This window comes from Sinocyclocheilus anshuiensis, unplaced genomic scaffold (assembly GCF_001515605.1).
Source record: "Sinocyclocheilus anshuiensis isolate Anshui unplaced genomic scaffold, SAMN03320099.WGS_v1.1 scaffold1531, whole genome shotgun sequence".
In the NCBI taxonomy this organism is placed as follows: domain Eukaryota; kingdom Metazoa; phylum Chordata; class Actinopteri; order Cypriniformes; family Cyprinidae; genus Sinocyclocheilus; species Sinocyclocheilus anshuiensis.
The window spans coordinates 212,339-225,374 of record NW_015551200.1 but is presented as its reverse complement, the minus strand read 5'-3'; the positions used below and the strand labels follow the sequence as shown (position 1 = coordinate 225,374).

Below are 13,036 nucleotides of genomic sequence, written 5' to 3'. Positions count from 1 at the left end.
TATCGCATAGAAAATGCTGGATGGAAACGCCAAGATGCGCATAGATTCTAAAAATGCGCATAAAAAAAACGTATGTGCACAACTGAGTATAGGATAAAGTTTTTATCCGACAAGAAAAAAATGTGCAAAAACTACGATGGAAACACATTTACTGAATAAATTCCACCATGCGCATCAAAAACAACTTTCATGTGACTTTGCACGATGGGACGGGATTAAACAGTGAACCGATCTTGTTGCACAGCATCTGAAATGTTGTTTTGGTTGTTCTGAAATGCCTGAGCAAAGTCTTTAATCAAAGTATTTCTGTATAATTGTCGTACACAACTGCGTTCCAAAACAGCAGGCATCCACCTCCGTAAGCAATGACCACATTTATTGTGTTTGGTCGTACACAATAGTAGCCTAATTCATCATATATGAAAATTATTATATTAAGTGGCCTTTCCTACTTTTCTCAGTCATATTTAGTGGCAGTTTATCAGGAAGTGATTTTGTTCTCTTTGACTCGTTGGATGGAAACGGTGCTTTATTCGCAAATGTTTTATTTGATATTCCAGTTTTGCGCATAAGTTAAATTCGAATCTTTGGATGGAAGCATAGCAACGTCTTTCTGAATATCTCCCAGCTTTTTAACGTTCTATTAGAGAACGTGTCTCCCTTCTATGAGGTCACTAACCATCCATTAAATGACTGTAACACTAATAGACAACATGGATGTGTGTTGCAGAGCACCTAAACAAGATTAAATGTGAACACTTATGTGACTAGTAAAATCAGGCCAATCTCTGCAATATTTAGCTGGACATTGAGCTGCACAGCCTCAGCCCAAATTAACCTAATACAAAGCGCCACACTCTCATCCGCTCTCTCATGGACGGTAGAATGGATGCCACGCTTCAGTAGAACTTTGATAAAGCTCAGGACCAATCATTGACAAACACTGCAGTTGGTTACAGCTCGAGAAGTGTGGCAGGACTGCATTTCATTCTTAAATCAAGCTTTTTCCTAAAAAAAGGCTAAAATCATGGGAAGAATTATTAGAGCTTGGGAGAATGGGTCTGCCATTGATGGTACATATTCTATTCCATGGCCTCAATTACGAAATATTCACAACTATTAACTTTTTTTTTAATGCATTTCAGGTTTTACCAATGTGCAAAATATTCTGTGATTTTAATGGAGGTGCGGGCGCAGCTGTGATATCTACAGACCCCTCACATATCCTCTGCTCATTGTTATTTTGCCAGTTTAAACTTTGATGAACTTATTCCTAAGTTCCACTATCTACTCCCAGAGCTGAGAATCAGAAATACAGAACATTGCCTCTGTGCCGTAAAACTCCCTCAAAAACACTGGTGATCTAGGGGCCAGCCCTCAGAGTCCCACCGTTCTGTGGGTTTGCTGGCTGTGATTCACTCTGCCACGGTCGGCTCAGGCCACCAGGGTTTCAGAGGTAACCGGCTGTGCTGACAGCTTCTCCTCAAGGCATTTGCCATCAACTTACCATCTCACCCCTCTTCTGCAACATCAAACACACCTTCTAAAACACACACGCACACACACACACACACACACAACTGAAACAACAACATCAAATGTCAATACCCCTGAGTGTGCTGCTGCTATCATGGCAGAGTTTAATTTATGGAGAACAACAGCTGCATTCAGCCTTTAGTAAGCTCATAGGAAAATAGGTAAACAGTTCAAAATCACATGACAATTAAGCAATATAACATGAGTTAGAGTGCTGTTGTTGTGAATATGTGATGTTGTTGTTATACTACTTAAGTAGTCGCAATATTGCTATAAAAGGTTCAGTAACAACAGTAATGGTCTGTATCCTACAGTAACATAAAGCTGATAAAGTTAACTTTTGTGCATAACCCAGATGCATATAATGAAATATATAATGGTCAAAAGTTTGGAAGATTTTATAATGTTTTAAAATAAGTCTCTTATGCTCACCAAGGCTGCAATTATTTGGAAGTCATTATATGCAAACACAGTAACAGCAATATTGTGAAATATTATTTTGATTTAAATGAAATGTTATATGTTTTAATACATTTTCAAATGTATTTTATTCCTGTGGTGGCAAAGCTGAATTTTCAGCAGCAATGATCCGGAGAAAACAATGAGAAGTCACTCTAATGCAGATTTGGAGGTCAATTATTATCATTATTAGTGCTCAGTTATTAATAATGGTTCTTATGATTATCAGTGTTGAAAAGAGTTTCTGCAGCTTAATATTCCTGTAGGAATCATGAGCAATTTCTTTCTTTTTTTCCAAAATTGAATAATGATGAATAGAAAGTTTCCACAAAAATAATAATAGTTATGTAGGATCATGTGACACTGTAATGGCTGCTGACAATTCAGCTTTGACATAACTTGAATAAATTACTTTTTAAAATATATTAAACAGATACTTTAAATTGTAATATTTCACAATATTACTGTTTTTACTGTATTTTTCCTTAAGTAAATGTGCTTAAAACTTAAAAAAAATTGACTAGTATACATGCCTATTTTTTACATGTCTTTCTTCATAATTTACATGCTTTTCTTTCTTTCCTTTCATTATTTCTTTCTTTCCTAAAACATAAAGGCTCCTCTATTACTAAACTGACCAATCAGAAAATTAAAGTATTTTGCTTCCATTCAAAATGAGGCTGAAAAGGGGACAAGGGAAGGTAGCTAAATTAAATTTGAAATGAGACTGAAACAACAGAACCATACATACATTTGCCATAATGAACGAGTGGATGATAGGACAGAGATCATCTTCACAGGTGAGAAGATGTTACATTTTTTATAACGGTCATTGTATAGGGCACTGAATGATTTCTTCCATTGATTAGGCTACTAGCTACTGTATAACGACAAGTGACACTGCAACTCACAAGACAAAAAACACGAAAACACCTTTCAGTCGGGAGAGAGAGAAGCCGCAGCGTGTGAACGCGCCGCCATCTTGGATATGTATTACAGTATTAGATAGGAAAATAGTGTGTTAATAATGGAACAATAAAAGGACAATAGTAAACACTCAATTTTCAGTTAAAGGCAGTTCATCATTGAATTCAGTGATATCATCTAGCTCAGCTCAGTTCAGTTTAAATAGTATCTGTGCAATCAAGTCGACGATATTGCTGGAAAATAAGTGTCCCCAACTAAGCAAGCCAGAGGTGATTTTGTCAGGGATCTGAGAGATTAATGCGTCATTAATTATTACTTATTAATTATAAGACTATCTTAAAATATAAGGGCACTATCCTTTTGTACATGAGCATAATTGTAAGTAAATATAGGCCATATAAAAAAATAAACCTGCTGCAATACATATCAGTCTCCCTTAAAATATAGCCTAACTTACGAGCCGCCACTAATAAACTTGCCTTTTTAGTCGTTACTATGTCTATTTTTGCTCCGCAGACAGTTCCACGCAAAGCCACAGCAGTGTCCTTCCTGAGTGAATCAGTGTATTTGAACGAATCGTGTGAATGAATGATTCAATGAAAAACTCATGAAGTCACTTTTCGCCACCTACTAGTGTATGGATGTAACCTGTAGAAAAAGTTGACAAATCCCAAAGATTTACATCCAGACTGACTGTCTGTAACAGTGAAAAATCGTAGTGCTGTTGGACTGTGTCAGCACTTTGGAATGCCGTAGACCTCGGCCAGTCACATTTGAAGACTAAAACTAACTGTTGTACAATATGCTAATCAAATTTTATGGGCATATATATGAAATAACAAATTACAGTTAAGATTTTAGTACATGGTGTGCTATATAACATATCACTCAGTAATCCTGTCTATGGATGAAGTGGCACATTGGGCCATTCACATATCGCGTTTTTTGCGTGCTCAAGTTCGTTATTTCAAATATAGATGCGCGGCAGGCACGCTCATAATGGAAGCGACGCGGCGCTTTCTGCTTTTTTCCAAAGCGTTTGGGCGCTTGCGCTCCGGAGGCGTCTGCCGTTGCTAAGCAACCATGGCCCGCGCTCTCCATGAAGACGCAGAAGTTTCAGCAAAGGATAAATGGATTTGCAGCACTAAAAATCGCTTGCAGTAGCTCTGCTACTAAAGTTATTTAAAAATGGCTATCCCTGTACAGCTATGATCAGCTGTTCCTTCATCTTGGCTGAGCTTTCTGTTACGGGAAAGGATGAAGCTGATTGGTTAGTTCTTGTCACATGACCCGCGGTGCGCTTGCGGCATTCTGAAAAGTTGAAATGATTTTATCTCAATGCGGCGCGGAAGTGCCTGGAAAAAATGAGCGCGTCAACATTTGAAATAACGAACTTGAGCACGCAAAAAACGCGATATGTGAACTAAGACTGCTGGGGCCAGGACCAGTCCTTCACTGCCAGACATGAGCTTTCCTCTTTGTGAAGGGAGGGTGAGCATATGCCCTGGGGCCGCCCAAAACCTGGAACATTAAAACTTGCCATGGTTGCTCAGCTCAGCCATGAACCCTGAGCTAGTCTGGCAGCTTGGCTGCGAGGAAGGATCTGAAGCCTGGACGACTGGGCCTGCAGTCAGAGCCAGGGCTGGACTCACTGCCTTGCACTATGAACAGGTATCATCGATTACAAACAGAATGTCCAAATCTCCACAATTCTGCAGTGAGAGATACAGGTTTGAACAGGGGCCACAGTGCAGATGATTTCAGTGTGGGCACCAACACATTAGAGGGACTATAGAAAACTAACTTCTTGATCTTTAACTTTTTTTTTAAATTAGGAATATTTGCAAAAAAAAAGAATGTTAAAAATATTGATATTAATAATTTTCAGTCAATATCTAACATATAATGGCCAAAATGTTGGCAAATTGTGCGTGCTCATTTCCCATATTTTTATAGTTACATTTCTTTATATTTACTTTCCTTTATCATCATTGTTTAACAGTCCCTCAAGTCACTTAATCTTTAAAAATGCTAATAATTTTAATAACAGTTAAATGTAATCTTCAGACGATTTCAAAATAAATATCCATTTCTGATACAAATGCTGTTATGCATAAATGCACTTGTAGCATTTAAGTTTTACATGTTTTATTTTCTATTTCGACAAAATGTTAATATCTGCCATTTATCAATAATCAGCTATAAAAATAAATATTGGCTTATCAATATCAGATAGTATTTAAATATCAGTGAATCCCTACTTTTAATTAAAGCAATTCCATAACTTTCTGTACATGGAAAAGCAAAATTGCATAATTTATATGTACATTTCTTTATAAAAAAAAAAAGCCATAATATAAAATGGTGAAATGGCCTGAAAACCTACAAAAGTCATACCTTTTCATACAAGCCAGTACAATTTTGCCATCTCATACAAATGAGTTTTGATGAGAATGTGGGACTACATACTGTAATAAATCTCATGCTCTGGATACCAAAGCAATGTTTCCCCCCTTGAATATGCATCAGTCTCTCCTCCAGTTTACAGCAAAGCTGAATGAATGCAAAAGGCTGAAAGGTCTAAACATTGAATAAGTGCAGGGAAAGTGAGGGTGAGTGAAAGATGCGTCCCTAGCACCAGTTTCTCCTATTGCCCAAATCTTCTCTCCTCCAGCACTCACTATCTCACTCTTGATTGTGCTGTGGGAGCTGCAGAAGGACATCAGTGCACTTGTCTGAGGCAATGAAGCTTTTTCCCCCCCTCTTCCTCTCGTTCTCTCTGCACAGCCCTCGCTGTGTTTTTGGCAGTCGCAACTGACCATCATGAGCCGTGGTGCCAATTTTAGTGAAAACTGGCACATATGGCAGCTGAAGTGCCATATGCCATAACAGAATATTTTTGGCGGTTTCCTCCATTTGTATAATCACTGGATCCGATATAAAAGTGGCTCATTATTAATTATTCCTTTTACCATTTTGAACCCCTTTAAAAGAACCATTTTATGCAAGTGCAGCTCTGAGGTTCATATTAATAGGAGCATTTGGTCATTTACAAAGAGATTAAAGGGGATGGATTTGGGATTCTACCTGCGAGTCTTTTGTAAGCACTGCAAAAGCACCTGCGTTTACATGATTATGAGAAAGAGTCCCTATTTCCGCTTGTTTCCCTCTGCTCTAAACACTTGTGTACCAAGACCGCTGTATTGTCTTCCTCTTTACAGGGTTTAGACTCCTTCCTTTTCCTCTTCTGCCCTCCATTGGAAAGACCATGTTAAGTCTTCAGAATGCTCAGTGCACAGCCCTAATCAACTTCTTTCTTTCTTTCTATTACATTTAAGTGACACAGCCATATATCGTAAAGAATTTTTGGTTACACTTTTTAAGGTGTCTTTGTTACAGTATAATTATAGATTTAAGTACTGATATTAATTACTAAATGTACTTAATATATGGTTAGGGTTAGGATAAGGGTTTGGTTTAGAGTTAATTTATTGTTATTAGAATAGTAAGTACATGTAACGTGTTACAAGGACACCTTAAAATAAAGTGTTACCGAATTTTTGCATCATTTTTGATAAGCTAAATGCATAAAATGTACTTTGACTGACACTGCTGAAGAAATGAACAGTCAGGACTGAGCTTTGCAGTTTATATTGTAAAACAGTCTAAATATGTGTTCTCTTGCCAATATGACAACACCACAGCAGATGTAAACATGAATCAAAACATTGATAAATATGAGCCTTGTTCTTCCATCAGATGATCCCTATTGTTATCGTGACATGCCGTATATGTTGTCATCCTTAATCTCCTTTTCCTGCAAGAAAAGCAGCACAACAGCTGAATTGCTAAATAAAAAAACAGACCCTTTGTTAATTTTAATTATACTCTGACTTGCATCTGTTTGGAATACGTTCATGTTTCTCTTTCTAGCTTCTGGTAATAAAATCATATCATTCTAGACTGGCGCGTGGCATGTCTGAATGTCCAGAATGGAGTTGTTCTTAATCCTTTAGAAGCTTACAGTTCAAGATCACAATCGCTCCTTTTTCCTTAAACACAGGATTATTTTCTTACAATCAGATAGACTTTTAATACAAAAGAATATCTTAATCCCTTGTCCCTAGTTAATGATCAATAAAGTCTTTGTGAAAAAAAAAAAGTTATTTAACATCAGGGTCATGTTGAGCTGACAACTGACATTAGAGTACTACAATTACCCTCCGCACGAGGATGCCACAGAGAAATCTACTCCGTGTTACTTACACTGAGAAGGCAGTTTGCCCCAGTAAAGCACCGCTATTAACAGGGGCTATATGTTTTAGGACAATAAAGGAGGAGGAGGGGAGATTAATTCTGTCCACCGAACAGCCTCTGCCAGCCACCATGAACCTGCAGTTCATGAGCTAAGCAGATGGCTACTGATTGAGCAAGCTTTCAGAACACTGTATGGAAAAAAGAGTCCTTATCATGCTTGGCTGGACAAGTGTTTGGAGCAAGACGAGATTTACAGTTAAGACTGTGTAAATCTTTATATGTCAAAGGCCTCAGCATAAAAAAAATAAAAACCTATTTTGTGCAGGAAAGGGTTAAAAAGTCCCATAATTTGAAATGCACAATGTAAATTGCATTTAATATGTTATCTTTAATTTAAAAATATAAAAAGCTATTATTATAGAAAAAAAGACATCTTAAAAAAACTTTGTGCACAGCAAAAAGACTTTACCATATCAGTCTGAATTAGTTATACACCTAATGCACTGTTAATATTTTGTAATTTTCCATGAAGCTCTAAACTGGGAAAGAATGGTGTAACCAGAGCATTTAATTTCAATTTAGTCCTCTCTTTAAAAAGGATCATTTGAGTGTATAATATCACTGTGAAATACATATTAGTACATATATTATCATAATGGAAGATAATATAAGACAATACTTGTTGATATTTTGTCTAGTTAATGACCCTGAAAACCAGAGAGACCTCTTTAGTTAGAGAAGCTGTGTTCATTTCGAATACCGATTCATTAGAAATGCATTGAGATGATTTAAAGTACAATATAGATTATTGTCTTTAATGCCTTGCTTTCATCACATACAAAAAAAAAAAGATTGTCGATGTTGTCCTCAACAAGAAGACAATATGCAGCATTGCTGAAGCAGAAATTGTTTTACACTACATTTATTTCAGTTTCTTTCTTTTTGAAAAACTTGATGTCAATTTAACTTTGCACTAAAGTAACCAGTCGCCCACTTGTGCTCAAGGAACCAGCCACATCTTATAGAAGTCTATGACAAATGTAATATATTTTTTTCTTGAATTGGCCAGCATCTGATCAGTTTACCTTCTCTTAACCCATTTACAAACTAAAAGATTTTAATTATTAATCTCATTATTGATAATTGCACTTTACCACTTTACAATTTTTATTTATTTTGCAAAAAGCTCCAAAACGCTCTTTATATGGCAGCAACACAACATTTATCTTCTGATAAGAGCTATTCTGGGGGTACAAGCCACAAGAAAGATGAATATGTCAGCAGAAGGTAGTCTAAATCTCTCTTATCTATTATGACAGTTAATTAATTCTCTCGATCAAGGTTATGAGTTGGATGACATCCAAAAGAACTAAGTACGACCATGTCCCTGTGAACCTACCCCCAACAGACCCCATAGAGAAATCTATTGATTTGTGGAGCTTATCAAATCTTCAGACTATTAATGTTTAAAACATTTCGCCATATCGGTTAAAACACAGCGGGACTGTTGCGTACCGCCGCAGTATGTTGAAGGAAACTCTGGTGTGTGCACTTGGCTGGCTGAATACTCACTGCTGTCTCCCACAGATGTTAATACAGACATCACAGTCCAATCGAGCTGAGGTCAGGTTGAGCACGCGGGGCTCTCGTGCTTCTCTCCTCTACAGCAGGTGTGCACGCGACAAGCTTCCAGGCTCATGAGCCGGATCTCTGGCTGCAGCAAAGCGAAAGAGCACCCCAGATGCAGATAAGTATCAATAGAACAGTTTGCTAATTGTCAGTTGGCGAACCAGCACTGAGAAAAAAAGTCATGATAATTATAATACAACGACATAATGTAGAGCGGAGCTCGTTGCAAGTGGCGACATGCAGCTGTCCATTCAAAAGTCCAAGCGAAGACAGGAACCGTCCGCGATTTTAAGGAAGCTGTGGGACAAAGGCACTCAATGAACAGTAACTCAGTATCACATGGAGAAACTTTGTGTTGCCCATTTAGCTATTGGCGCGTTTGTAAATCAGCAGGGCTCAAAAGAAGTCATGAGCAAACAAACTTATTTCCCCTAACCATCATAGTTAGGCTATAGGCTATTTCAACAGGAAAAGAATGAAAAATGCTGCATAAAAATCTTTTAACCTGATGTTTTTAAATTACAATGTTTTAAAAGACAGTACATGTAATTTTACTGTAATATACAATTTTAGACAAGTTATTATAGCTAATTAATTGGAAGGGGCATTCCCAAAATTCACTGGTCAAACATCACATTTGTTTGGATTTTATTTTTGTAAAAGTTACTGGAGTTCAGGTGTTTTATATTGCATTGTATGTTGTTTAGTTGATGTTTACTGCTTTATTTTGGCGTCACATGTGTTGCCCTTGTGATGTTTGTGTGGTTAAACTGGGCTCTGTCTTTGTTATTATTGGCCACAATAGAAGTCATTATGTGCCACCTTCCATTGTGCCACCTGTGCTATTATACAGGTAACAGTAGCCTATAACAAAACGATAGCCCAAACAGACTGATATATTTATGACCTGTAAAATATCAGAATGCCATGCCGTGTGCATGTAACATCGCCACTGTATTTTTACAGTAAACGTCTGCAATCACAACGTCCAGTTTTTGACCATAAATATAACACTGTACAGCAGGCTATACATTCAAAAACAGCATAAGCACCATCTTTTGAATACAATTCTAACATTAAAATGAATTAAAATCAAATACAAAAACAAATTAGTGAATGTTCTTTGCTTTACAGTGTATGAAAATATGAATTATGAAATATGCATCTGTTTTAGTGACTGCGGTGCACTTTATGTTTCAGCATAGATACCCTGCATCTACTAGCTAACTGTCGGCGACCGAAGAGTTAAAGGGAGGAGACGAAGCGTGTCACGCCTCATTGGGCAGATTATGTGCAGCAAACAAAAAGTGTGTATGTGGGTGCCACTCAGTCAGTGTATCGACCCCATCTGCACGCCTCTCTGCGCTCGCGAGTCATAAGACGGTCGGCAACACTGTCACTTTCAACAGACGGGGAAATGTACTGACTGCACGGACTTCATCGGAGACGCTGAACACATACTTGAAGATATATTGACGGCAATTGTGAAATTTTGTGGATTATTTTATCCTAGTACCATGGTGAGTAATGACAATTTTGCAATAAAAACAGCCCGGAGGCTAGTAATACACGGGGCTGTATGCAGCACCCTAACAGCATCCTCGCAACATGCAAAGCTCGCAGATGGTAGACCATAGAGGGAAACTGGCTACACATCATAAAGTCATCAAGTTGGAATAACAACAAGCCCGCAGATAAAAAGCGCAATAAATTTTAGCCTGAAATAGGAGGTCAATGGGTTCGTCTCCTCTGTTTTAGAAATGCGCATATATTCATGGGTCTATTATAGTATTTAGTTGAATTGCATATTCATTGGGTCCTTTGTGTGATTCTCAGGAGTGAGACTTCGACCCCACAGCTACAAAAGGAGAGGATCGTGAAAGGAAGGGCAAAAATCACACTAAGGCTTGTTATGGATGAAGGGAACTTTAAGCATTTGTGTCTTGATAATACAATCGAGAGCCGGACGTGTCTGTTTGAAATAGCCAAGCATCTTCATCATAAATAAATTGTTATTTAAACGCTTTGCAGAATTATGTCTTTCATATTTCCACAGTTTCATTCTATTTTTTTATTAGTTGCGTCAGTGTCCTATAACCTACTTTATTTGAGCGATAAATACGAAGTAGCATTAGATAAAAACTCAAATAAAAAAAATACAGTCTGCTTTATAACCGCAGCCTGTACCACTCAGTTGAAAAACTGTAAACGTAAATGTATTTTGTAAATGTATTACGTTTTTAATAAACGTGTCTGAAAAAACAGCTGCAAAATTTAACACAATTCGAGCTGCGGTTTACCTGCTTTGCAACTAACTGCAGTAACAACATTTCCCTCCACTCTTGTCCTTGTGTAGAAATTATTTTTTTCACTTGATTTTTCTTTTTGACCTCTCCAAAAAGCTGAGAAATCATGTGAAATCCCAGCAATATGCCGCACTGTTAGTAGCCTATCTGTTAAAACTATAAAACTATTAGAAACAGACATGAGCAATATGGAACAGACTATATTAAATATATTTCCCCACCGTTTTTAAATGCTACTAAAAACAAGTTACACGAGTGAACTGCAAGTCACGCGTAACAAAATAGCTACGAGAGATTCAGCTCGTTTGTAAAAGTGCATTAGGGGTTTGGAGAAGAAAAATAATTAACTCCGCGTGCTGCCTTAATTAAAGTCTCAGAAGGAAAGTGGTGGATTATGGTAATAAGGAGACATACGTTCCTTCTTGTAGAATGGAGCTAAAAGTTAGCTGACGTGAAATCAGTGACTTTGACAGTGCTATTGAATCCATTCGATATGGTCCTCGATGGTAAAATAGACCGAACGGTCTCATAAGGCCAGATTTTCATCCTTGTCAAAGGCATGTAAAATATTTCCGACAAGTGAAAGGAAAGTCTGAAAATCTCGCACCGAGAGTTACTAATGTAATACTGTCACAGTCACGCTTTTAAATCGAAAAAATGCACTGTAAGAAATAATCTTCTTTTCGATTACTTTCTCTGCTTTTTTACAGAATTAATACAACTATTTAATTCTACGTTTACATTTTATAATATAGGCTAGATTATATCTTAAATGACATACATTACAGTATCAAAAATAACAACACTATAAAAATACCAATAACGTATGGGCCTAATTTAACAAACGAAGAAAAATAGCTTTTAAAAAACAAACAAGGCACGGGCCTAAGTAAGACTGCGTGCTTGGAGATTTTATTAAATGCTTTGTTCAGGAGATTCACTTGGAATTGCACATAAGAACTAGGAAAAATATTTAAAATATTTACATACATTTTATAATTGAGAAATAGTGATTAATGCGTGGTTCTGTTTATTCACATGAATTCACCCACACTTTTGTCTTACAGCAAATGATGGAGGAATCCAGTTCGCAGAGACTGGGCTGGGATGGCGACGCGAAAGCGATGCAGCAGTGTTTAACGGATATATTTACCAGCGTGTACACCACCTGTGACATTCCGGAAAATGCCATTTTTGGCCCATGTGTTCTGAGTCACACTTCACTGTATGACAGCATCGCCTTTATCGCTCTCAAGTCCACAGATAAACGAACGGCGCCTTACATATTCAGGGTATGGTCACGCTTTATTTCACTTCCAACAAGTCGAGAGTTTGAAATATAGGCCTAACAAATAGCCTATGTAAAACTGTGGTAGAGGAATTTTATTCTTTTGAAATAATTACTGATATGTATTTGCTGATGGTTCTAAGGTTTTAGCTAAATGTTTGAAATGTTTGCTGGATACAGGTGGACACCTCAGCTGCCAACAGTTCCTCAGAAGGTCTGATGTGGCTGAGGCTGGTTCAGTCAGCAAGAGACAGAGACGAACTGAACCTAGAGGCCTATGTGAAGAACGGCCAGCTTTTCTACAGGTCACTGAGGAGAATAGAGAAAGATGAAGAGCTGCTGGTGTGGTATGGCAAGGATCTCATTGAGCTGCTGCTGCTGAGCTCAGGCAGAAATCAAGCCAAAAGTAAAGGTACACTTTGAAGATCAACATGTGATCTAATATTTTACATTTAAAAAAAATTTAAAATAGCAGCTGTTTGTGTTTAAATATTCAGTAAATATAGTTTGATGAGTTTGCATAATATAGATTGATCAAATATTTAAAAAATGCATACACATTATACAAAGTCAATAATTTATAGCTATAAAATAATTTGTAATTGTATGATGATCATGATAATGATTGTATGAT

General features: G+C 37.2%; 2 protein-coding genes across 2 annotated transcripts in view; one reads left to right on the top strand and one right to left on the bottom strand.

Moving 5' to 3' along the window:
- Nucleotides 1–13,036, bottom strand: part of antxr2a (ANTXR cell adhesion molecule 2a) — an 88,260-nt gene that overhangs the window by 51,921 nt on the left and 23,303 nt on the right. Inside the window, exon 2 of the mRNA XM_016453602.1 lies at nucleotides 8,752–8,893. The gene's annotated coding sequence lies outside the window, so the exon portion shown is untranslated. The remainder of the gene's footprint in view (nucleotides 1–8,751; nucleotides 8,894–13,036) is intronic.
- The window catches only part of prdm8b (PR domain containing 8b), a 5,166-nt gene continuing 2,115 nt past the window's right edge, over nucleotides 9,986–13,036 (top strand). Inside the window, exons 1-3 of the mRNA XM_016453600.1 lie at nucleotides 9,986–10,328; nucleotides 12,182–12,406; nucleotides 12,583–12,814. Coding sequence (XP_016309086.1) covers nucleotides 10,326–10,328; nucleotides 12,182–12,406; nucleotides 12,583–12,814 — 460 coding nt within the window. The 5' untranslated portion in view covers nucleotides 9,986–10,325. The remainder of the gene's footprint in view (nucleotides 10,329–12,181; nucleotides 12,407–12,582; nucleotides 12,815–13,036) is intronic.